This window comes from Boleophthalmus pectinirostris, unplaced genomic scaffold (genome assembly GCF_026225935.1).
Source record: "Boleophthalmus pectinirostris isolate CB_2022bp ecotype Guang Dong unplaced genomic scaffold, ASM2622593v1 HiC_scaffold_17, whole genome shotgun sequence".
NCBI classification, from domain to species: Eukaryota; Metazoa; Chordata; class Actinopteri; order Gobiiformes; family Gobiidae; genus Boleophthalmus; species Boleophthalmus pectinirostris.
Window position 1 is genome coordinate 30333688 of NW_026571115.1, and position 24072 is coordinate 30357759.

At 41.0% G+C, this 24072-nt stretch overlaps 1 protein-coding gene across 1 annotated transcript in view; it reads left to right on the forward strand.

The window, feature by feature from the left end:
* cacna1ia (calcium voltage-gated channel subunit alpha1 Ia) overlaps window positions 1–24072 on the forward strand; it is a 493137-nt gene that overhangs the window by 266217 nt on the left and 202848 nt on the right. Inside the window, exon 8 of the mRNA XM_055153099.1 lies at window positions 19593–19938. Coding sequence (XP_055009074.1) covers window positions 19593–19938 — 346 coding nt within the window. The remainder of the gene's footprint in view (window positions 1–19592; window positions 19939–24072) is intronic.

The window sequence follows — 24072 nt, forward strand, 5'->3', positions numbered from 1 at the left end:
GGCACAAAATAATCCTTACAATGTCTGATTTACATGATTTACATGATTTATTTATTTTATTTTATTATTATTTTTTATTTTTTGGATGAATTCTACATTTACATCGGCTACTCCACATGTCCAAGTCCCTCTCAGGTTAAAGGTGCACTGTGTAACTTTTCTGCTGCTGCTTGTCACCATGGAGATATTACCGTTACGCTTTGGTTACTGCACAGTATGAAAACAAACTCGATAATCACAATGGAGACAGGTTAATGGTCAGATCTATGGAGAAGCGAGCCTGCACATGGTACGAAGTCATGTTTTTTAAGGTGTTTTTGAACTGTAAAACGCATTTTAAAGGTGCATTGTGTAACTTTTCTGGCATTAAACCTTTCTATCAACCAAACCAGACCAAGTTACGGGTCAGATCTGTGGAGAGGCGACCCCGCTCACAGTCAGAATGCCTGTTTTTCTTGGCATTTTTGAGCTATAAAACCACCTGTAATTGAGTAAATGTAAAGTAGAGCTGTTTAATGTCATACTGTGGAACATTCCAGAGCAATGACATCTCCATAGAAACAAGAAGATGACGGACGCTCCACCAGAAAAGCTGCACAATGCACCTTTAACTGAACAAATGCAAGAGAAATATTTGTAACGTTCCAGGCAAAGAAAGCTCCATGCAAATCTCCATGGAAACAAGCAGGTTTAGAAATTACACAGTGGACCTTTAACAAAATATTGACTCGTGTATGTATTCCTCCATCCACCATTTTGTTTTTGTATTCGCACAACTTTTTTCTCTCCCTACATGGACACGTTCTGCTTCATTTTCCTTTTGTAAACGGAACAAAAGCGTGAGAAAAGTTGAGGCAATAACGTCCAACAAGTCCAAGTTCCCGTCGAGAGAGTTGAGATGTTAAACCGAGAGGAGAGTGAAGGCGTGTTTGCGTGGCGGCGCTCAGGGCGTGTTTGCTCGGCGTGTCCGTTCACATTAGAGTCAGGCTGGTGGGAAAATGGCCGCCAGACGTGTTAGCGCTAACGTGTACGCTGATGTTGGACCGGGCGGACAACAGCTAAGAGAGTCGACTGTTTACCATTTTGCTATAATATATTTTGTGTATAGTTTGTGTTCGGAAAATAAGCATCAGGCATTGGATGATTATTGAAATATTTGTTTTAAGTGAGGATGGTAGCTGGAGGAAATAAAAAGTAAATAAATAAAAAATCGTCAAACGTGTGAAGGAAACAAAGGAAACAAAAGGCAATTTCACAAGATTAAAAAGTCTCTGTTTTTTGATCTTTGTTACATGTTTGTCTACATCTCCAAAACTCAAAATGCTCATATAAGTGGTAGTTTTCAAGCTGCATTATACCTTTAGTTCAGTAGAGATCGGCAGTTCCAGCGCTGAAATCATCCAGAATGATTCTAGAGGAGTTGTAAGGAGTTTAAAAACACAGTGGAGCACTTCCTGCATAACCACATGACATCACAAAGTGGTGTTTTCTGAGAGAAGAACTCCACACAACTCCAGGTATGTTTGTGATGAGGAAACAACATTATAAACATCAAGATGTACATCAGAAAATAGTGTAATATGGGTCTTTTAAACAGTTTGCGATGGTCCAAAGTTATTCCTCACTTAAAAGCGTTCTGAGTGTCGTAGTTATTCACTGTAATTCAATTAGAAGGGCGTTTTTGACAGTCACTCTCAGACAGCAGAGTTTTGTCAAGCAACTAGCATGCTAACGGTACATTATAATACTTTATATTTAGATGTAGGACTCTCACAATAACTGCAAAAATGATTCACTGCGGTACTATGTTGGGACCAATGTGACCCTACCTAGAGTCCTGCACGGGTCCATTTTTAGAGCCTCGCACCCGCCCGGACCTGTTAACATTCCACCCGATACCGCCTGTGCTCGTGATAACCCAGGACTAACCCAGGACTAACCCAGGACTAACCCAGGACTATAACCCAGGACTATAACCCAGGACTATAACCCAGGACTATAACCCAGGACTAACCCAGGACTATAACCAGGACTAACCCAGGACTATAACCCAGGACTAAACCCAGGACTATAACCCAGGACTATAACCCAGGACTATAACCCAGGACTATAACCCAGGACTAACCCAGGACTATAACCCAGGACTATAACCCAGGACTATAACCCAGGACTAACCCAGGACTATAACCAGGACTAACCCAGGACTAACCCAGGACTATAACTAACCCAGGACTAACCCAGGACTATAACCCAGGACTATAACCCAGGACTAACCCAGGACTATAACCCAGGACTAACCCAGGACTATAACCAGGACTATAACTATAACTAACCCAGGACTATAACCAGGACTATACCCAGGACTAACCCAGGACTAACCCAGGACTATAACCAGGACTATAACCCAGGACTATAACCCAGGACTATATAAACCCAGGACTATAACCCAGGACTAACCAGGACTAACCCAGGACTATAACCCAGGACTAACCAGGACTATAACCCAGGACTAAACCAGGACTATAACCCAGGACTATAACCAGGACTAGGACTATAACCCAGGACTATAACCCAGGACTATAACCCAGGACTATAACCCAGGACTATAACCCAGGACTAACCCAGGACTAACCCAGGACTATAACCCAGGACTATAACCCAGGACTAACCCAGGACTAACCAGGACTATAACCCAGGACTAACCCAGGACTATAACCCAGGACTAACCCAGGACTATAACCCCAGGACTAACCCAGGACTATAAACCCAGGACTATAACTCCAGGACTATAACCCAGGACTAACCCAGGACTATAACCCAGGACTAAGGACTAGGACTAAACCCAGGACTATAACCAGGACTATAACCCAGGACTAAACCCAGGACTAACCCAGGACTAAGGACTATAACTCCAGGACTATAACCCAGGACTAAACCCACAGGACTAACCCAGGACTATAACCCAGGACTATATAAACCCAGGACTATAACCTAAACCCAGGACTATAACTAACTATAACCCAGGACTATAACCCAGGACTACTAAACCAGGACTAACCCAGGACTATAACCCAGGACTATAACTCAGGACTATAACCCAGGACTATAACCCAGGACTATAACCCAGGACTATAACTCAGGACTATAACCCAGGACTATAACCCAGGACTATAACCCAGGACTATAACCCAGGACTATAACCCAGGACTATAACCCAGGACTATAACCCAGGACTATAACCCAGGACTATAACCCAGGACTATAACCCAGGACTATAACCCAGGACTATAACCCAGGACTATATCAGGACTATAACCCAGGACTATAACCCAGGACTATAACCCAGGACTATAACTCAGGACTATAACCCAGGACTATAACCCAGGACTATAACCCAGGACTAACCCAGGACTATAACCCAGGACTATAACCCAGGACTATAACCCAGGACTATAACCAGGACTATAAACCCAGGACTATAACCAGGACTATAACCCAGGACTATAACCAGGACTATAAACCAGGACTAACCCAGGACTATAACCCAGGACTAACACAGGACTAACCCAGGACTATAACCCAGGACTATAACCAGGACTATAACCCAGGACTATAACCCAGGACTAACCCAGGACTATAACTCAGGACTATAACCCAGGACTATAACCCAGGACTATAACCCAGGACTATAACTCAGGACTATAACCCAGGACTATAACCCAGGACTAACCCAGGACTATAACCCAGGACTAACACAGGACTATAACCCAGGACTATAACCCAGGACTCAGGACTATAACCCAGGACTATACCCAGGACTATAACCCAGGACTATAACCAGGACTAACCCAGGACTAACCCAGGACTATAACCAGGACTATAACCCAGGACTATAACAGGACTAGGACTATAACTCAGGACTATAACCAGGACTAAACAGGACTAACCCAGGACTAACCAGGACTAACCCAGGACTAACCCAGGACTATAACCCAGGACTATAACCCAGGACTAACCCAGGGACTATAACCCAGGACTATAAACTATAACAGGACTAACCCAGGACTATAACCCAGGACTATAACCCAGGACTAACCCAGGACTAACCCAGGACTATAACCCAGGACTATAACCCAGGACTATAACCCAGGACTAACCAGGACTATAACTCAGGACAGGACTAAACCAGGACTAGGACTATAACCCAGGACTATAACCCAGGACTAAAACCCAGGACTAACCAGGACTATAACCCAGGACTATAACCCAGGACTATAACTCAGGACTATAACCCAGGACTATAACCCAGGACTAACCCAGGACTATAACTAACCCAGGACTAACAGGACTATAACCAGGACTATAACCCAGGACTATAACCCAGGACTATAACCCAGGACTATAACTCAGGACTATAACCCAGGACTATAACCCAGGACTATAACCCAGGACTATAACCCAGGACTATAACCCAGGACTATAACCCAGGACTATAACCCAGGACTAACACAGGACTAACCCAGGACTATAACCAGGACTATAACCCAGGACTAACCCAGGACTATAACCCAGGACTATAACCCAGGACTATAACCCAGGACTATAACCCAGGACTATAACCCAGGACTATAACCCAGGACTAACCCAGGACTATAACCCAGGACTATAACCCAGGACTATAACCCAGGACTATAACCCAGGACTATAACTCAGGACTATAACCCAGGACTATAACCCAGGACTATAACCCAGGACTATAACCCAGGACTATAACCCAGGACTATAACTCAGGACTATAACCCAGGACTATAACCCAGGACTATAACCCAGGACTATAACCCAGGACTATAACCAGGACTAACCCAGGACTATAAACCCAGGACTATAACTCAGGACTATAACCCAGGACTATAACCCAGGACTAACACAGGACTAACCCAGGACTAACCCAGGACTAACCCAGGACTATAACCCAGGACTATAACCCAGGACTATAACTCAGGACTATAACCCAGGACTAACACAGGACTAACCCAGGACTATAACCCAGGACTATAACCCAGGACTATAACCCAGGACTAACCCAGGACTAACCCAGGACTAACCCAGGACTATAACCCAGGACTAACCCAGGACTAAACCCAGGACTATAACCCAGGACTATAACTCAGGACTATAACCCAGGACTAACACAGGACTAACCCAGGACTATAACCAGGACTAGGACTATAACCCAGACTATAACCCAGGACTATAACTAACCCAGGACTATAACCCAGGACTAACCAGGACTATAACCCAGGACTATAAACCCAGGACTAATAACTAACCAGGACTATAACCCAGGACTATAACCAGGACTAACCCAGGACTATACCCAGGACTAACCAGGACTATAACCCAGGACTATAACCCAGGACTATAACCCAGGACTAACCCAGGACTAACCCAGGACTATAACCCAGGACTACCAACTATAACCAGGACTATAACCCAGGACTAACCAGGACTAACCCAGGACTAACCAGGACTATAACCCAGGACTATAACCCAGGACTATAACCCAGGACTAGGACTAAACCCAGGACTATAACCCAGGACTATAACCCAGGACTAACCAGGACTATAAACCCAGGACTAACCCAGGACTATAAACCCAGGACTATAACCAGGACTAAACCCAGGACTATAACCCAGGACTATAACATAACCAGGACTATAACCCAGGACTATAACCCAGGACTATAACCCAGGACTAACAGGACTATAACCCAGGACTAACCCAGGACTAACCCAGGACTATAACTAAACTCAGGACTATAACCCAGGACTAACCCAGGACTAGGACTATAACCCAGGACTATAACCCAGGACTATAACCCAGGACTATGTGGTCGCACTCTGTTCCTTCCACTTTGTGTCATGTGGTAATACAGGAAGTGCTCCATTGGGTTTTTAAACTCCACACACCTTCACTAGAATCATTCGGACTATTTTCAGATCTGGAATTGCCGATCTCTGCTGAACAAAAGTAGCTGTTAACTGGAAATCACAACATAGAACAGATCATTTTGAGCTTTGGAGATGCAGACAGAGTAATAATAAAGGATAATTTACACATGTGTGAATGAAACAAAACACAAGCTATAGAAATGTGTGGGACTTGAGGTAATAAAAATAGCAATTTGACTGTACTAACATTAATATTTGAGAAATGCAAATCATGTCGCCGCTAGCTTATATGGTAATTTTGCTGCAAATTGCTACTCCGAATAAAAAGCTGTTACGAATGCTGTTAGTCTAAATTGTGTAGTTGCTAACACTTACGCACATGTTCAGTTTACAAACACTCTAAGGTGCTACAGGTGTGCCCACTTGTGTGTGAGTACGATTCCCCAACTCTCCTCATGCAGACCTCACCTAGATTCAATTCTTCCCTCAGTTGAGTTAACGGCTTCTTTTCTCTTTTGTTCAGGAGAGATTGGAAACTGTAGGGCTGGAAATTTGCAGGGTTTGTGTGTTAAACATGTGTGAATGAAACAAAACACAACTCCAGGTCTGTTTGTTATGAGGAAACAAGATTTAGAACAGAGATCAGAATTTAGAGTATCATGAAATATTAAGAAAAAAAATTACTACTACCATATTTTTTGGACAATAAATCACTCCGGAGTATAATTCGCACCAGCCAAAAAAAGGCATAATGAAGAAGAAAAAAACATATATAAGTCGCACCAGACTATAAGGCGCACTTTTTGGAGAAATGTATTTTGTAAAATCAGAGACCAAGAACATTTCATCTTGAAAATGCAAGTTATAGTAAAAACAATAGAACAGAGAACAACAGGCTGAATAGGCGTTAATATGTTAACGTAACACGGGGTGTCAAACTCATTTTGGTCCGGGGGCCGTATCCAACCTACTTTGATCCCAAAGGGGCCGGATCAGAAAACTCATGTCATATAAACCCCAAAAACAGCAATAAGTTCAAATATTTGTGCAGAGAAATGCAAATCTATTACAGAAATCTTTTTTAATTGATGAACTCTCACTTTTACAAAATATTATAATATTATGAAAAAATAATGCAATTTCAACACAATATTTTAACATTAACTTGTATGCAAATAGGAATAAGCCAATTTTCTTGGAAAATCCTTCACTTTTCTAATTTTTGACATTTTTCTGATGAAGGTGTCACATTCAACAGTCAACACGATCGTCCTTTAAGAGCGTTTGGAAAGAGACAAGTCTTCATTTGTGCTGCTCTGGTGGGAGGGGCCACGTACAGAGGCACTGGAGAGGCTGCTATGATAAGCGGAACAAAAAATTACCAATATTTTAATAGAAAATATGATTAAAATATTTTAGTAGAAAATCAGCCGAGGGCCAGATTAAAGGTCTTGGACGGCCGGATCCGGCCCCCGGGCCGTATGTTTGACACCTGTGACGTAACATATGAACAGTTATTCAGATAATTATAGTATAAACAACAGAACATAAGTTTACCAAACTCACGATCTCACTCCAAATCACTAAATCCACTGAATTCTTTGTCCTCGGTGTCACTTCTGCGCGACCTCCGGACATAAACCATAGATCCATGAGGTAAACAGAGCGCCGCTTCCTCTTCTATGTAGCTGTCGTCAGACTCAGCATCAGTTCCAGTCAGAATTATTCTGGCCTTTCTGAATCCCGACAGGATGGTTTTGATTGTCATTGAAGTCCAGGCTTTGTCTATTCATCCAGTGACTCCCAGGAAAGTTACGTGCTGCACCCGCCCAGTTCCTGTGAAGCTGTGTTCTCCATCCCCGCTTTCCGTCAGTCCCTCACAAGTTTCTCGCTCACTCCAGACTTTCTTTCTGCTGCTTGATTGCTGTTTTCAACTGAATATTTCACTATTTGCTGAAAGACAGAGGCTCTTTATACAGGAGGCATGCACAGTAGAGTGCGAAGTGACAGTGGTGCAGGAGAAATGGTAGTACTAGATACTGACACACAAGACTAGAGCCTCTCACAGCTGTCAGTGTGAAAATTTTAATATATAAGTCGCAGGACCACCCGAACCATGAAAAAAAGTGTGACTTATATATAAAATACAGTGACTTTTTTGTTGTGTTGTCGCATTTGTATTTGTTGCAGCGTTTGTGTTTGTTGTGACCCCTCTTGGGTTCTGTAGGAAACTATCTCACAAGATAATTTTTCTCATGTTTGTACAGTTTTGTCGCAATTTTGTCTCGCGAGATGTTGTGCCACTTGTCTCATCCTTAAAAGCTGCAGATCAGACTAAATCACACATGGATTTTTCTGTACCAAAATGACAACAAAACACTGCTGAATCCTACGTGTATCACCGATTAAGAAAATAACATTTGAGAACAAAGTGCGTACGTCATAGTGGGCGTAGGATGGGTGGTGGCGATGAAAACTGGGCAGATCAGCCAAATGCCGTCTTGAAAATAAGCGATTGAAGATGCACAAATCACTCCCAATACAACTTCGAGATGGTAAATGAGAAGGAAACAGCTCTGACACGGTAAAAGCTCTGAAAACTCACATAAAAGTTTGCCTAAAACAGTCTGGTTTAAGAATAATTGTTGAATTATTGTTACAACTACGTCCAATTGTGGTCTGGGAGCTGGAATATTCATTACACTATAGCTTTGAGACTCTGCGACACGGCCCCATAAACCAACCAACCATTCAAGGCACTGTTAAATCTCACAGGTCTATTTTCTAAAATATATTTGAGCCTGGATCTCCCCCCTCTCCTCTCCCCGTGCGCCTTCAGCTCTGTTTCATTTCACACAACGATTGGGTCTTTGAGAAAGATTTAGGTCTGATTTGCACACGTCCCTTGTAGCAATTTTCCATGGCCTGCACAAACATGGTCTCCCTGCACGGCGCATTACTCATTAGGCTATTATCTTATGCACTTCACCAGAGGGAGACGGGCTGCAAATACTAGAGTACAAGAGAACAGGCAAAGTCAAAATGTTCTTCACAAATTCTATGGATGTAACACGGACTTTAAAGAGCCTATATTGCGCGTTTTTTGATCTACGTTGTAACATTTCCTCGGCACAAACAAACCCGGAGTTGTGTTTTGGTTCATTCGCACACGTTTAAACACACAAAACCTTCATATTTTTTAATCTGTTCCACCTTATGATAGCATTTGGTAATACAGGAAGTGCTCCACTGTGTTCCTAAACTCCATTAAACTTTCACTAATACAATTTGGATCTTTGCAGACCTGGAATTGCCAAATTTATTAAGTTACATTTTTTGTTTTGGTGTCATTGAAGCTGCTTTACTCCTTGTTGCACCAGCAGATATTAGAGACTTTCATCTGACAATCTAATTTTGCACAAAAGTTAAAAAAAAACAAAAAATATTACAGCGTAAAAGCATCTTGTGTATTGCAAAGTAAAACAGTTCAATTGAGCTGTTAATTTTAAAGTTACTACTAAATGACATCACAAGGTGGAACAGATCATTTTCAGGTTAGAAGATGTAGACAGACTAAATACTAAATACTAATACTAATACTAACTAATACTAATACTAAATACTAATACTAATATTAAATACTAATACTAATACTAATACTAATACTAAATACTAATACGAAATACTAATGCTAACTAATAATAATACTAATACTAACTAATACTAATACAAAATACTAATACTAACTAATACTAATACTAAAGTACTAATACTAACTAATACTAATACTAATACTAACTAATACTAATACTAAAATACTAATACTAATACTAAATATTAATACTAATACTAAATATTAATACTAATACTAAATATTAATACTAATACTAAATACCAATACTAACTAATACTAATACTAAATACTAATACTAACTAATACAAAATACTAATACTAATACTAACTAATACTAATTCTAAATACTAATATTAATACTAAAGGTTTACTCAAATGTGTAAATGAAACAAAACACAACTCCAGGTTTGTTTTTGAGGAGGTAACAACATTATAACGAGGCTTAAATCTCACAAGAGTCAGTTTTGCGTAATATTGGACCTTGGACTAAATTGTAGTAGCTTATGTTGTAAATGGAAACTATACATCTTTTATAACTAACTGCAGGGCACAATTTGTAACTCAAAGTGCCTTAAGAACAAAAGGGATGTGTTAAAATTAAAGAACACATATTATGCAAAATTACTTTTTTGAGCTTTAATATATTTTAAATACATACTTGCAGCATGTAGAGCACTCAACTCAAATAATGATTTTATAGATGATTATACAATCTCAATCTGCCCAGTGATGGTTTATAGGGTTAAAAATTATGTAAAGAAAAAAAATAAACAATAATAATAATAATAATAATAATATTATTTATTATTATTATTATTATTATTATTATTATTATTATTATTATTATTATTAAATAAATAAATAAATAATTAAAATGTCCTTGTGGGGAAGCTGGCCAATGTGGTCAAAGTAGGAGGCAGATGACAACAAAATAAAAGTGTCTTTAACCAGACAAAATTTATTTTAATTTAATTTATTTTTGGAGTTACACCAGCGAAAGTACAAATAAACAGAAAATAAGTAACTCAAAAAACAAAAAAACAACCTCTCTCCCCAATCTCTCTCCAACTGATGACACCTGATGGCCTTTATACTCCGCCCAGCAGGAAGTATCTCCCCCCAGGTGAGTATCAGTTCCAGGTAAAGCAAAGGCTGTGTCCCAGTTCGAGGGCTGCAGCCCCGAAGGCTGGGTTTAAGGCCGCATACGTCACTTCCGGTGAAACAAGGCCTGTCCCATTTCATTTTTATGTCATGCAGCCTTCAAATGCAGCCCTAAAACCGGCCTCGTTTCCATGGAGATGGGGCCGCGAACGGAGGACACATCCGAGTATCCTTCGCAGCCTTCAGTATCCCAGCATGCACCGCGCGGCGGCAGTCAGATGTTCAAAAACACAGAGCGAAAACACGGAGCAAAAAGCCCGTCCGGAGAGCGGAGAAAAACATGTGAGTAACACTTTTAACTTTAGGAAATCATTACTAACGCAACTGTAAACGTAAAATACGACCATAACTCCCACAAAACTGTCAAATAAGTTTGTTTTTAACTGCGTGAACAGCAGAGTTTTGAGCTAAAGTTTGCCTAAATGTGCAGCTAATGCGCTGAAAAGTCCGCTCAAACTTTCATATTTGGACACATTTCCGTCAAACACTAATTATGTTTTTACTGTTAGGGGAAAAGAAGCCCACAGACTGATTTAAAGAAGCTACGAGGAGAAAACTCCACGTTTTCACGGACAGTGTAAACATGTAAACAGTTGGTCAGTGTAGCTCGGAGGTAAGATAAAAACACGAATTATTTCATACATTCAACTGAAAAGACTCAGTTTGACTCTATCAAAGCTCATATTTACTAGTAAATCACATAATATAAACTTCTAACGTGTGCATTTCATTCTGGGAATACATTATTATTATTAAAGTTTAAGTTCAACGTTAAAAAACGTTTATTGTCAATTCTTCATATGAAAAACATATAAAGAATCGAAATTGTTTTTCTCACTCCCTTGTGTATAAATAAATAATAATAAATGTAAATAGTGCAGGGGGAGTCCAGGTGTTCTTTGGGGCTGTTTTGTAGTTTTCTTAATGTGTGTGTCATTACAGGTTTTCACTCTACAGGACAGAACTTTGAATCAATCAGACGTAACGCCCATTCTGCTCTTCCTCCTCCAGAAGACAAGAGATACATCAGACTGAGTGGTCCAAGTCCACTGTCCATGTCTCCAATGTCCATATCCAGAGTCTCTGAGGAGCAGGTCCAGAGTCTCATATGATCTGAACAAGTGTGTGAGACAGAAAGGAAAACATCTGCTCATAAGTTTTTCTGAATGTTGTTCAGTCTGTACTGACATTTGATTTATGGTGAAATGCGCCGTTTTTTTGGTGTCTCTTTTGATAGTAACTAATTACATGTACTATAAGAATGTACTATTGTACTGCAGATAAGCTGTGGTATTCCACATGATCATATTTGGCAAAGATAATTTGATAATTTTTGATTGTTACTTGCTTCAGCAAAAAGGGAACACAATGAGATATACTGACATACAGCTGTTTGTACTAACCTGTTAATGCAGAGTGTGTGTGTGTGTGTGTGTAAGTGTGTAAGTGTAATGGGTTTAATGTTTGACTATTCATATTATGATAAAGTATTTCCAGAAGTTCCTTGGATTGTTTAATAAACCATCTTTTCTCAGGAGAGATGTCTTTCTTTCTTTACAAACTGACTGTATAAATGTAATCCCTGGTCAATATAAAAATCCTTAATAATGATATTTAGAAATGCATATCTCATCACAGTTTTTTTAAACTTTAAGATAATTTAGTCTATTTGAGATGTATCCCTTAAATATAGCTGTTTTGTTTCGCAAAAGTTAAACATACATTTTTGTTTTTGGCCATAAGATTTGGATGCGAATTATTAAAATAATTTGGTCACACAATCCGACAGTTTGATGACCTGTGCGTATTCTTTTTACTGATCCGTGTGCGTAATCTGCGCGGAGCGTGTTAGCATTAGCATTAGCGCTAGCAGCGTCCCTCGGTTGCTAGGCGATGGGGAGCGGCTCCGCGGTCTAGACCTGTCCCATTTCCACAACGGCCTGGCGTCCGCGGAGGCCAGTTCAAGGGCTGCAGCCTTCGCGGCCGACGAAGGACCCAGCCTTCACAGCCTTCGGAGGCTGCAGCCCTTTGAATTGGGACACAGCCAAAGAGAAGATTTTTCCTGGGCCCCAAGTCCCCTTTTAAAATCAAAATGTTTAACATAAACACATGTGAATTTAAAATGAGACAAAGGCCCACTTTGTCACAGACCTTAAGAATTAAGTCCAGAGTTTTATCTATGACCAGGGCTGGACTGGCAAGCCGTACATTCTGGAAAAGTCCAGAACAGCTGCCTGTAACAAACAGCAGAGGGCGCTAATATAATAATTTGCCCATTTGTCAAGCATAAATTGCATAGGCGTAAAAGCTCCCCCTTCCTTCCATGGTAGGTCTATTTGTGTGTGAAAAGTCCAGGGCTGTTTTCTTGGTCCTAGTCCGTCCCTGTCTGTGACACAACTAAACAGCCAAAATGGGAACAGAGCATTTTTGAGATTGAAGACGACTCTTGATTTGCAAATTAATGAAACAATGAGTGGTACATTAAAACATGGTTTAAAAAGTTAGCTCAAAACAACATTTGCATAATATATGTTCTTTAAATGCAAATTATACACAAATGTGACCTTTAAAATAATTAATTATTCCAAACAAAAGGTGATTAAAAATGTTGATGATAAAAACCTGGATTGAAACATTGTCAAAGTAAAGGCATTTCTCACATCTTCAGAAAGACTGTTCCAGGTTTTAGCTGCATAAAACCGAAACGCTGACTCCCTGTGTTAGTCCTGACTCTGGGCCCCAGCAGGAGGCCGGTCCCTGAGACCCCAGAGACTCACACACTACAATCAATGAAACATAGACAACATAATGCAATTTTCAACAGCTGTTAATATTAGTATACTAGTTTCAAGACCATTCTAAACCTATTTATTTACAGGGAAGATCAAATTTTGTCCTATTTATGCCACTTTCTTAGTATAGAATTCTCGTCAGATGAATATCTAGTTTTGATAGTAGATTTTTGGACAACCTTACTAACATGTCAGAGATATACTTTAGTGGACTTGAACAACAATAGAGATACTTTAAAGGGCCATCTCATGCAAAATCAACTTTTCAGAGCTTTCTACCTTCTAAGAGTGATGTGTGGGCCTGTATATATCGCCGAAGTGGTTTTTGGATTGATTCTGCGTTTTTTTTTTTATATATACATAACAGCGTATTTCTGCCACCCTCCCACATGACAATGAACTAAAGCTGCTACAACGATGACGCTTCAGCTACACCTATGACGCGTTTGACGTAGCAGAAAGCACTTTGCACCCGACCCCCTCCACCACCTCCGCCCTGCCTTCGCCCCGCATCGTCTGACAGTTCCCACATGAACACCTAAACAAAAGCGACAGCATAAGCTCATTGTTCTACACTGCAGTGAACACGATATAATAAGTTTATCTACTAGCGTTTATTAATACTTTACCAATCAGTAATGTTCAGCTGTCGACGCGGTGCTTGAGCTTCGTGCACCTCAAAGTCCTCGTCCGATTCCGGGTTCAACACATGCGGCTGAACGCGCTGTATCGCCATGATGAATAGTTTATTCCTGCCACTATCAGGGTGCACGCCTGTCTCCCCCTCCCTCCCTGAGATGGCGGAGGAAGGGCGGCTCACTCAGAGCCTGCGTCACGTTTGGAGGGCGGAGCCAGTGCTTTCTCAGGACGGGCGGGGGGATGAGCAATAGCCGGCCTTTCATAGTCCCTGGTCTGTATCAGTAAGATTTCATAAGTATTGTGTAATGGATGTTCCAAAACCCAAATTGTGCTTGTTTATGTGCAGAAGATACAACGTGAAAATGGGCCCTTTAAAGTACTAGAATTATATGTTTCCTTGGGCAAGACACTTCACCCACTTTGCCTGTCTGAAAGTTATAAAATGTGCCATAGAAACGTAGCGTAGTTATTGGAGAAAGTGTGGAAACGGCAAACCTCTCAATTCTACATAAACTTTGCGATATGGCAAAACATAAAACAAAAAGTCATTTATTGAAGAATTAAAAACATTAAAATGGCTTTCAATGTTAATTTCAGGAACATAAACAAGACAATATTCATTCATTCGACGTTTTAATTAGCGCTACTTCAAACATAATATAGTGCAATTTCTTCCGGAGCCACATGTTTTTATCAACAAGAGACTCTGTGCCGCTGCGGACGTCTCCATTAGGAAGCACTTTGACGACTTGAAACAGTGGAATTCAAATGTGATTAATTGCGAAGCGGCAATGTGTGGAGGAGAGGCTAGCACTTTCACCCCTCAAGAGTTTGGTCTGCGTGGAGTTTGCGTGTTCTTCCTGTGTCTGGGTGGGTTTCCTTAACGCATACGTGTTTCGCCCGTCAACCCAAAATATGCACCGTAGCTCAAATTCTCCAGAAGACTTTTTGATAAGATTTAGATGATAAATTCCATAAATATGACCTACTGTGTCCCAACATATGAAGTGCACATATGGAAAAAAATAGTTGAAATGGAAAAAAAATGTGGAAAAAAGCATTAATATGTGAAAGTTGGGAATGATTTTACTACTTTTCAGCAAAATTCAAGTTGAGAAATTCAGATTACACCATGAACAACCAAGTGGATTATTTAAAAAAAACAAACAAAAAACTTTCATGTTGTGTTCATGTTGTGCAAGAATGTTGAACGTCTTCTGCTTTTTTGCCTCTGAGCATGGCGCCCCCTGGTGTTAGCAAGTTCCCATAGTAACAAAACGTGTGGTGAACTTTGACCCAAATGTTTTCGATCTGAAGTTCTCAACTTGAATTTCTTAACTTCAATTTTCTTTCGGTCTGAATTTTTCAACTTAAATTTCTGAACTAGAATTTCTCAACTTGATTTTTATTTTATTTTTTTTTATCTGAATTTCTTAACTTGAATTTTTTTCCAATCTGAATTTCTCAACTTGAATTTCTCAACTTGAATTTTTTAAAATCTGAATTTCTCAACTTGATTTTTTTTTTCGATCTCAACTTTAATTTCTCAACTTGAATTTCTCAACTTGATTTTTTTTTCAATCTGAATTTCTCAATTTGAATTTCTCAACTTGAATCTCTCAACTTGATTTTTTTTCAATCTGAATTTCTCAATTTGAATTTCTCAACTTGAATCTCTCAACTTGATTTTTTTTCCGATCTGAATTTCTCAACTTGAATTTTTTAAAAATCTGAATTCCTCTACTTGAATTTCTCAACTTGAATTTCTCAACTTGAATTTCTCAACTTGAATTTTTACATCTGAATTAAAGATGCTGAGTAGTAATGTAAAATCATACCCATCTATCATGTTAATGTCTTTTTTCCCCTATTATTTCCATTTCAAAAAATTTCATTCAAGTTATTTCATTCATCGTGAAATATTCTAATTCAAAACTTCTGGCACATCTATACTTCCATATACACATGTTCAAATAAAATGCTTTTAATGCTGATTCATTCTTAATTACAAAAAATCATTGGACATGATGGACAGGTTTATGTTAAAATTTGGTGTTTTGGTTTTCAAGATCCAGTCAGAAAGCAGAATGAGCCTCACACGAGTCTCTCATTTGGGTCGCCAGTGTAAATACTGAAACAGTCACGTCTTTTGAGCTGAATAATGGCACAATTTTCTGAAGCTTTTGCCAATAAATAATTTCACTTTTATTTATTTATTATTTATACTCACAGAAGATGTTGAACTGTGCCAGTTTTTGTTTCTTGTTTCTTGTTTGTTTGTTGTTCCTCTCATTTGGGTTGCCAGTTCCAGTGCTCAGGTTTGAGGTTTTAAGATTTCACATGAGCCATGGTCTGTACATATACTGAGAAAAACTTGTGGGGGCAGTAGGCGACAGTAGTTCAGTTGGCAGAGCACGTTTCCACTGACCCACAGGTTGGCTGGTGTGATTCCAGCTCCCACAGATGTATGCTGTTGTTGTGTCCTTGGGCAAGGCCTTCCCCTCAGTGTCTGTGTATGAAAGTGTGTGTGAATGTGTCAAGTGGTTCCTTGTTGTAAAAATGCTTTGAGTGCCTTGAAGGTGGAAAAGCGCTAAATAAAAATGTGGCCAACACTGTCAAAAACATTTTTAGATGGTCTGAAAACTCGAAAAAAAAATACAAAATGGATTTAAACAACACATTTTCAGGAGCCTTCAAGCGTTCAAGGTCCTGTTTAGGAGTTGAGTTTTCAACAAAAAGGTGAAAGTGACAGCTCAAATCATCTCACCTGTTGAAGTTCCTACAGAGGCTACATCTACATAAGAACGCTCCTGGATTTTCTTTTTTTGTGTGTGTGTGAGTTGAATAAATTTTGCATCAACACACGTGTCGGATCAATAAATATTCAGGTCCACGCGACAATGGAGCACTGAGTGAAAACGATGTAATACATATGCCACACCTGTATGTGGTGCTGTAAACAGGACACAACCAGAGCCACTGCACACACAATACTACAAAGAGCACATGCACATTAAGTTCTTCCTGCGTAGGGTTCTCTTCTGGTCACTTGGCGTTTTCCAAAAGCTGTGGTTTGCTTGTTCACATGACAACGCAATACCAGCGTTCTCAGATTTCTCCACTCTGGAACCTATTTTCAAAAACACCGTTTTCGCCCACCTGAAACGCCGGCTCTGTGTGGACCAAAGGCCAAAACGAATAAAAACTTCACGGTTTCGACCAAAAAACATTGTTGTGTGGACATCACCTTAGTCAGTTCTTTGATCAGATTGTGTCAAATTAAAGCTTCAGAAAGAGCAATGCCTGCAGTTAGCATCACACACCCTGGTATTTTGATGGCATCAACTGAAAAGTAATAATATGCAGGCACTGTCAACACAGATTGAGTGAGTGTAATACCTAAAACTGTCCACATAGATTTCCTTTAATCTTAAATACTGTATTTTCTGCACTGCGGGGCGCTCTGGATTATAAAGTGCACTGTCATTGAATGGTCTATTTTCAAACTTTTTTCACAAATAAACTGCGCCGGACTTTAAAGGAAACACAACAGTTGGATGGGTGAGTGGTTTTGTTTGTTTGTGGCGTTCACTTTGACTCTGGGCTTTGTTCAGTTGTGGCGTGTAGGGAGGGTGCTGTCTGGGACCAACGGATTGTCGGCGTGTTTGCAGTGACTCAGTTGTTCAGTTGTGTCTAGAAGTGGCACATTGCACTCGCTTTTTCGGTTCGTTCCTCTGTTCCGATCATCGTCCGCGTGGAGTGAAGAGTGTGGCTGCGGGTGTGTTTTGCTGCACGGTCGCTGCGGGTGGTGCGGCTTTGTAGTTTACTGAAGTTGTGCTGGGACACCCGAGTGGATTCGTGTATAGGGCGCTCTGGATTGTGGGGTGCACAGTCAGTTTTTTGATGGGGTTGGAGGCTTAAGAGTACTACTGTTATTATTAGTAGTATATTTTTTGTAGAGTCCGACCGATATATCGGTTGACCGATATGCTTGCTGAGAGGGGCCGATATTTCACGTGGGCATGTTATATGTAGTTATAAAGCTTAGACTCTCTACATTATGCTCATTTAATCCAATTTACAGACAGATAAATGTCCTAATATGTGGCTCCACATCAGTATTTATCTACGGAGTCATTTGTCTGTGCGTGTCCGTACTGTCCCTGAACACACCACAGAGTCGCGTCACTCACGTGTGTTTGTTTACACCTGCAGACACAGATCCAAACATTGAGATTATTTTCTTTTTACGGACAATCGGTTTGAATCTGGATTAAAAGGACATTTATTAGTGCAGACTTGTGATGTGAGGAGGAGCCTGTATGAGCGGTGAGTGTTGGAAATACATCGACTCTGAAGCTAGTTTTTTCTCATTAGTTAGCTATTAGCTGCTGTAGCTCCCGCACATAAACAGGCTGTTTTCTATTGGTCTATTGTAAATTGATCATATTGTCCGTATATTTGTTACTGGACCTGCACTGATATGTAAATGAGCTGTGAATAGAGGTGTGAATTATGACATTTGCGCATATAATTAATTACCGCGGCGCGCACGTATTTACGGCTAAAGGCTAATAGCGATTGTTTATTTACTAGTTATGGGTCGGTCGCAAAAGAAATGGCTCTTAGAGCCGTCTCTTTGAAGCGAACGACGGGAGCCTGATCCTTTTTGGGAGTCGTGTTTTTCTCTTTCTCTCTCTTTTTTTCTCTTCACGCCGCGTGCAGACTCGTGGTTTGACAGCGTCAGCGGCTGAAAACGAAACTTTGAAAAATTTGCATATTTGGCTGTAGTTTAGCAGAAAATAAATAAACCAGGACAAATTTTGGGCACGAGATAGAGACCGAGTCCCAACACTCAGTCCTGGTTCAGTTTTGGTTTAGTCCTGTTTTACACATGGTCTAGATCTGTTTTAGTCCTGGTTTAGTCCTTTTTCAGTCCTGGTTTAGACCTGGTTCAGTCCTGATTCAGTCCTGCTTTAGACGTGCTTTAGTCCTGCTTGCAACAAAACAATCTGAAGAGCCACTTGGGAGCCAAAAAGAACCAGCAGCTTTTAGTGAACCAAGCCAAAAGAGCCGGTTCTCTAAAAAGAACTGGAATACCCATCACTAGTGTCTAGAATGTGATGCAAAAATGCCATTAAGCCAACCTACTGTCTGTAAATATGATGTAAAGAGGCAGAATAACAATAAATGTTGCCTAAATAAACCCAATTTAAAATCCACCAGTGCCAAACCCAAGTTTTTTAAACAATTCAACATTTACAGCGAATTTTTACATTACTAAATATATCGGCGATTATATCGGCTATCGGCAGCTCCAACTCCCATTATATCGGTTTCATATCAGCCACAGCAAAATCCATATCGGTCGGGCTCTAATTTTTTGCGCTCATACACCATCTCTTCCTCTCCAGATCGGCTCCTTCTTCATGATCAACCTGTGCCTGGTAGTCATCGCCACGCAGTTCTCGGAGACGAAGCAGCGCGAGCACCAGCTGATGCAGGAGCAGAGGGCCCAGTGCCTGTCCTCGTCCACCCTGGCCAGCATGACCGAGCCGGGGGACTGCTACGAGGAGATCTTCCAGCTGGTCTGCCACATCCTGCGCAAGGCCAAGAGGAGGTCAGCCGCGCTCTACTACAGCCTGCGGGGGCAGACTCCGCCGGCCACAGCGGGCAGGGCCAACCGGCGACCAGCAGGGGGAGCAGCAGGAGGAGGGGGGAATACTGGGAGAGAGAGACATCAAGCCAGGCAACAGAAAGGTGAGTGACAGAGAGGACTGTGAAACATATTGAAGATCTGATACTAAAATTTGTATTGAAACTAGATAGTAATTTAAGTTGGTATTGATATTAAAAAAGTCGCATTCACTGGGCAGACATGAACCTTTCCTGAATAGCTTTAGAATGATCTTGAGCTGCATCAGAACAAATATAAGAGCACATAGACTAGTATAGACCCATGGACCACTGTGGAACCAACCTGGACCACTGAAGGATTACACACAGAGCTGTAGTGTACTCGACAATACGGAGACCAGTCTGATACCGCATAGCAGAGGTGAACTCGAGACTTGAGTCACTATTTTTAGGACTTGACTTGATAAAAATGCACTAAGACTTGGAACTCGACCTTCAACTTGAATGTCAATGACTTGGGACTTGAGCCCTGTGACGTGAGAAGACTTGTTGCTTCTCCTAAAACAATATATTTGCTTTTAGAAAATACTTTTCTCTTTACAGTTGATAAATGTGGTGCTTAATTTTACAAGAACAAACTGGAACATGTCCCTCCCACTTCTCTATTTGTTACTTTGGATGTAACTGAAGTACTGCGATGTCGTATTCTCAAATGTACAACAGTAATATACATTAAAAACAGAAGGAACTATATAGAACATGATCTTTCCATTTCAGTGCAGTCTACTTGACAAAATAACTGTTATTAAATCTGAATTATTTCTACTCTGACTGCAGTGATTCACACTAAGATCTTGTCAAGACATTTAAAAATGAAAAAAAAAAAAAAAAAAGAAAGATTGCGTTTATTGCAGTTTAGTTAAAAATTCATATAAATTGCAAAAATCTAAGCTCTATTTGGTAGTTTGGTTTAAAGACTTGAAATGACTTGAAGCTCAAAGCAGACAACTTGGACTTGACTTGGACTTATGGGACTTGCGACCTGACTTAGACTTGAGACTTACTTGAGACTTGCAAAACAATGACTTGGTTCCACCTCTGCAGACTAAAGCTACTCAATTTTGGACAAGAACAAAAAATAAAACTACTAAAAAGCTTTCTTTAAAGAAAATCCAGAAGAATAAGTGAGATTTTAAGCGCTAAAGTAGTAGTTAGATGTATATTCTGGTCTCGATGATAAATTGTGCTGATTTAAGCTCTTTAACTTTTCCACTTTGTCACTTTTTACCACAGTGCAGAGATAAAAACGACAGTGAGGCCTGTAAAAAGAAGCTCTTCCTCGGAGCACATGGCTAATGATGCAGAGTAAACAAAGTCTGAGTTAGTGCTGCTCTCTCTGTAGTTATTTCAGTGTCCACACCAGAAACTAAATGAAGGTATTAAAGGAGGTAACACATGGCCAAAAAGGTAACTTGTGACTGCCTAAGAAATCATCCCGAGTTTGCAGTGAACATGTTGCATGTGGAGTCCTCCACCTCGGTTACGAATTTAAAAAGTCAACGCCAAAGAGAAAGGCACCAGCTGTTCGCCAAGAAACACCTTCCACTGCAAAGAGACCAAGACATGATGTTGATGTAAAACCACAAGAACAAGAAAGTGCGAGCTCAGCCTGTTTGTCTTCTGCACCTCTCGCTTAACAAACGGGATTTTGCTTTGATGGCGTTCAACATACAAAAAGTTCGCCGCAAACTCAGGATGATTTCTTAGGCAGCCAAAGGTTTCCTTTTTCGTCCTTTAGTATCAATACTGCTCATCGCTTTCACCTTTCACTATTTTTCAATTCCATTGGGAAGAGAAATAGTTTGAATGGAGGTTTCACATAAATTCACACAGATTTGATTCCCTTTTGCAGTTATGGAGTTTGCAAACTTCCAAAGCCCATTTCTTGAGCCGTTTTCCGCTGTTAGGACATCCAACAACCACACTATTACAATGTCCGAAATCCCAAAACTAAAATATGACAATATCAGAACCAGAAACAAAAGGGATATGGTTCAAAAGACTTTCCCACTGGGAAAACAAACATGGCGGTTCTATGCTTACTTTTTCGGAAAATCCTTCCCAATATGCGCAATGACCGGAAGTCCAAAATTCGTGATGCATGTATTCCAGTATCGTATCAGAACAACCTTAGTAATATGTGTGTTTTTTTGTTATTTTCATTGTCGTATCATATTGAGTATCAAGTCTATTCCTTTGACTCGATACTTCTTGAGTTTGAAACACGAGTCACGATGAAGGATTAACAATAAAACGGGCATAAAATAGAACTTCAATAAACGTCTGTTGCAATTGAAGTCTGCCATGTTTGTTGGCAGCAGTGCAAAAATGTCCATAGAGATGCATCTGCAAAAACAATGTTAAAAGTAAACAAAAGCGCCGTCATTTCGAGTGACAACAATTGGGATGAAAAACGGCACGACTTTCTAAAACTTTTGTGACCAAATCATTTCACTTTTGTTTATTTATAGCGACAGAGAGGACGTTGAACTTTGTGGAAGTTTTTGTTTCATGTGGATAGTCCCCGCAATCCATAAACCAGGTCAACAAATCTGCAATCTGACACTTATCTACCTCTTTATTTATAGAGCTTTATACAAAACAATATTAAAAACAAGAGATGAAACGGCAAGAAAACTACAGTAATGGAAAACAGAAAACTGATTTATGCCAACTCTTCAAACTGAGTTGAATGCCAAAGAAAAAAAAGACAGGAAGAGAGTCAGCCTGTGTGATGCTCAGCGAGAGCTCATTCCAGATTCTAGAAGCAGCCACCGAAAACCCTGACGTCTCTAAGTTTTCTTTTAGTCTTAAGGGTGATGAGGAGAGCCTGATCTTTAGACCTGAGAGAGCGAGGAGCAGTGAAGGGCACGAGCAGGTCAGGCAGGTGAAGTTAGGCCTTAGGTTTTGCTGAGTCCTGACAATAACACAATGCGGTAATCTAGTTTGTGGACATAAAAGCGTGGATTCAAAGTTCAAAGTTATTGCGAAGTTCTTACTGTGAGTGGGTCGCCTCTCCACAGATTTGACTTTCAGTTTGGCCGAACGAGGCACAATTGGCTTCTGGTATTTTGAAGGTCCTTTAATTGCAATGGTCCCCAACCTTTTTTGCACCACGGACCGGTTTTATATCAAACAATATTTCGTGGACTGGAGGGGGTTAGAGGGGCGGCGTATGGGAGGAGGCGCGGTGTGCGGTTGTGGTTGAGTCCTGGCTAAATCCTGTTTTAGACATGTTTTAGTCCTGGATTAGAGCTGGTTTAATCCTGGTTTATACCTGGTTTAGACCTGGTTTTAGTTCTGGTTTAGTTCTGGTTTAGAGGCGTGGTGAAAGGGAGGAGGGACGGCCAGCCCGACGTACGGGAGGAAGGACGGTCCACCCGACGTACGGGAGGGGGGATGGTCCATGCAGCGTACGGGAGGGGGAAGACGGTCCACGCGACATACGGGAGGAAGGACGGTCCACGCGACGTATGGGAGGAAGGATGGTCCTCGCAGTTGCAGCGTATGGGAGGGGGGACGGTCCACGCAGCATATGGGAGGAAGGACGGTCCTTGCAGCGTACTGGAGTAAGGACGGTCCTCGCAGCGTACTGGAGTAGGGACGGTCCTCGCAGCGTGTGGGAGGAAGGACGGTCCACGTAGCGTACGGGAGTGGGGACGGTCCTCGAAGCATATGGGAGTGGGAACGGTCCTCGCAGCGTACTGGAGTAGGGATGGTCCACGTAGCGTGCGGGAGGGGGGGCATGGTCCATGTGGCATATGGGACAGTCCTCGCAGCGTCCTGGATTAGGGACGGTCCTCGCAGCGTAAGGGAGGAAGGACCGTCCTCGCAGCGTATGGGAGGAAGGACGGTCCTCGCAGCGTAAGGGAGGAAGGACGGTCCTCGCAGCGTACTGGAGTGGGGACGGTCCACGTACCGTGCGGGAGGGGGGGCATGGTCCATGTGGCATAAGGGAGGGGTTCATGCTTTCATGGCCCGGTACCCGTCCCCGGCCTGGCAGTTAGGGACCCCTACTTTATTACATAAAATTGATCCTCGTGAGGTTTAAGCCATGTTGTAATGTTGTTACCTCCTCAAAAACAGACCTGGAGTTGTGTTTTGTTTCATTCACACACGCTTAAGTAATCTTTTAATATTAGTCTCTTTACATCTCCAAAGCGCAAAATGCTCTGCTTCACCTTCTGATGTCATGAA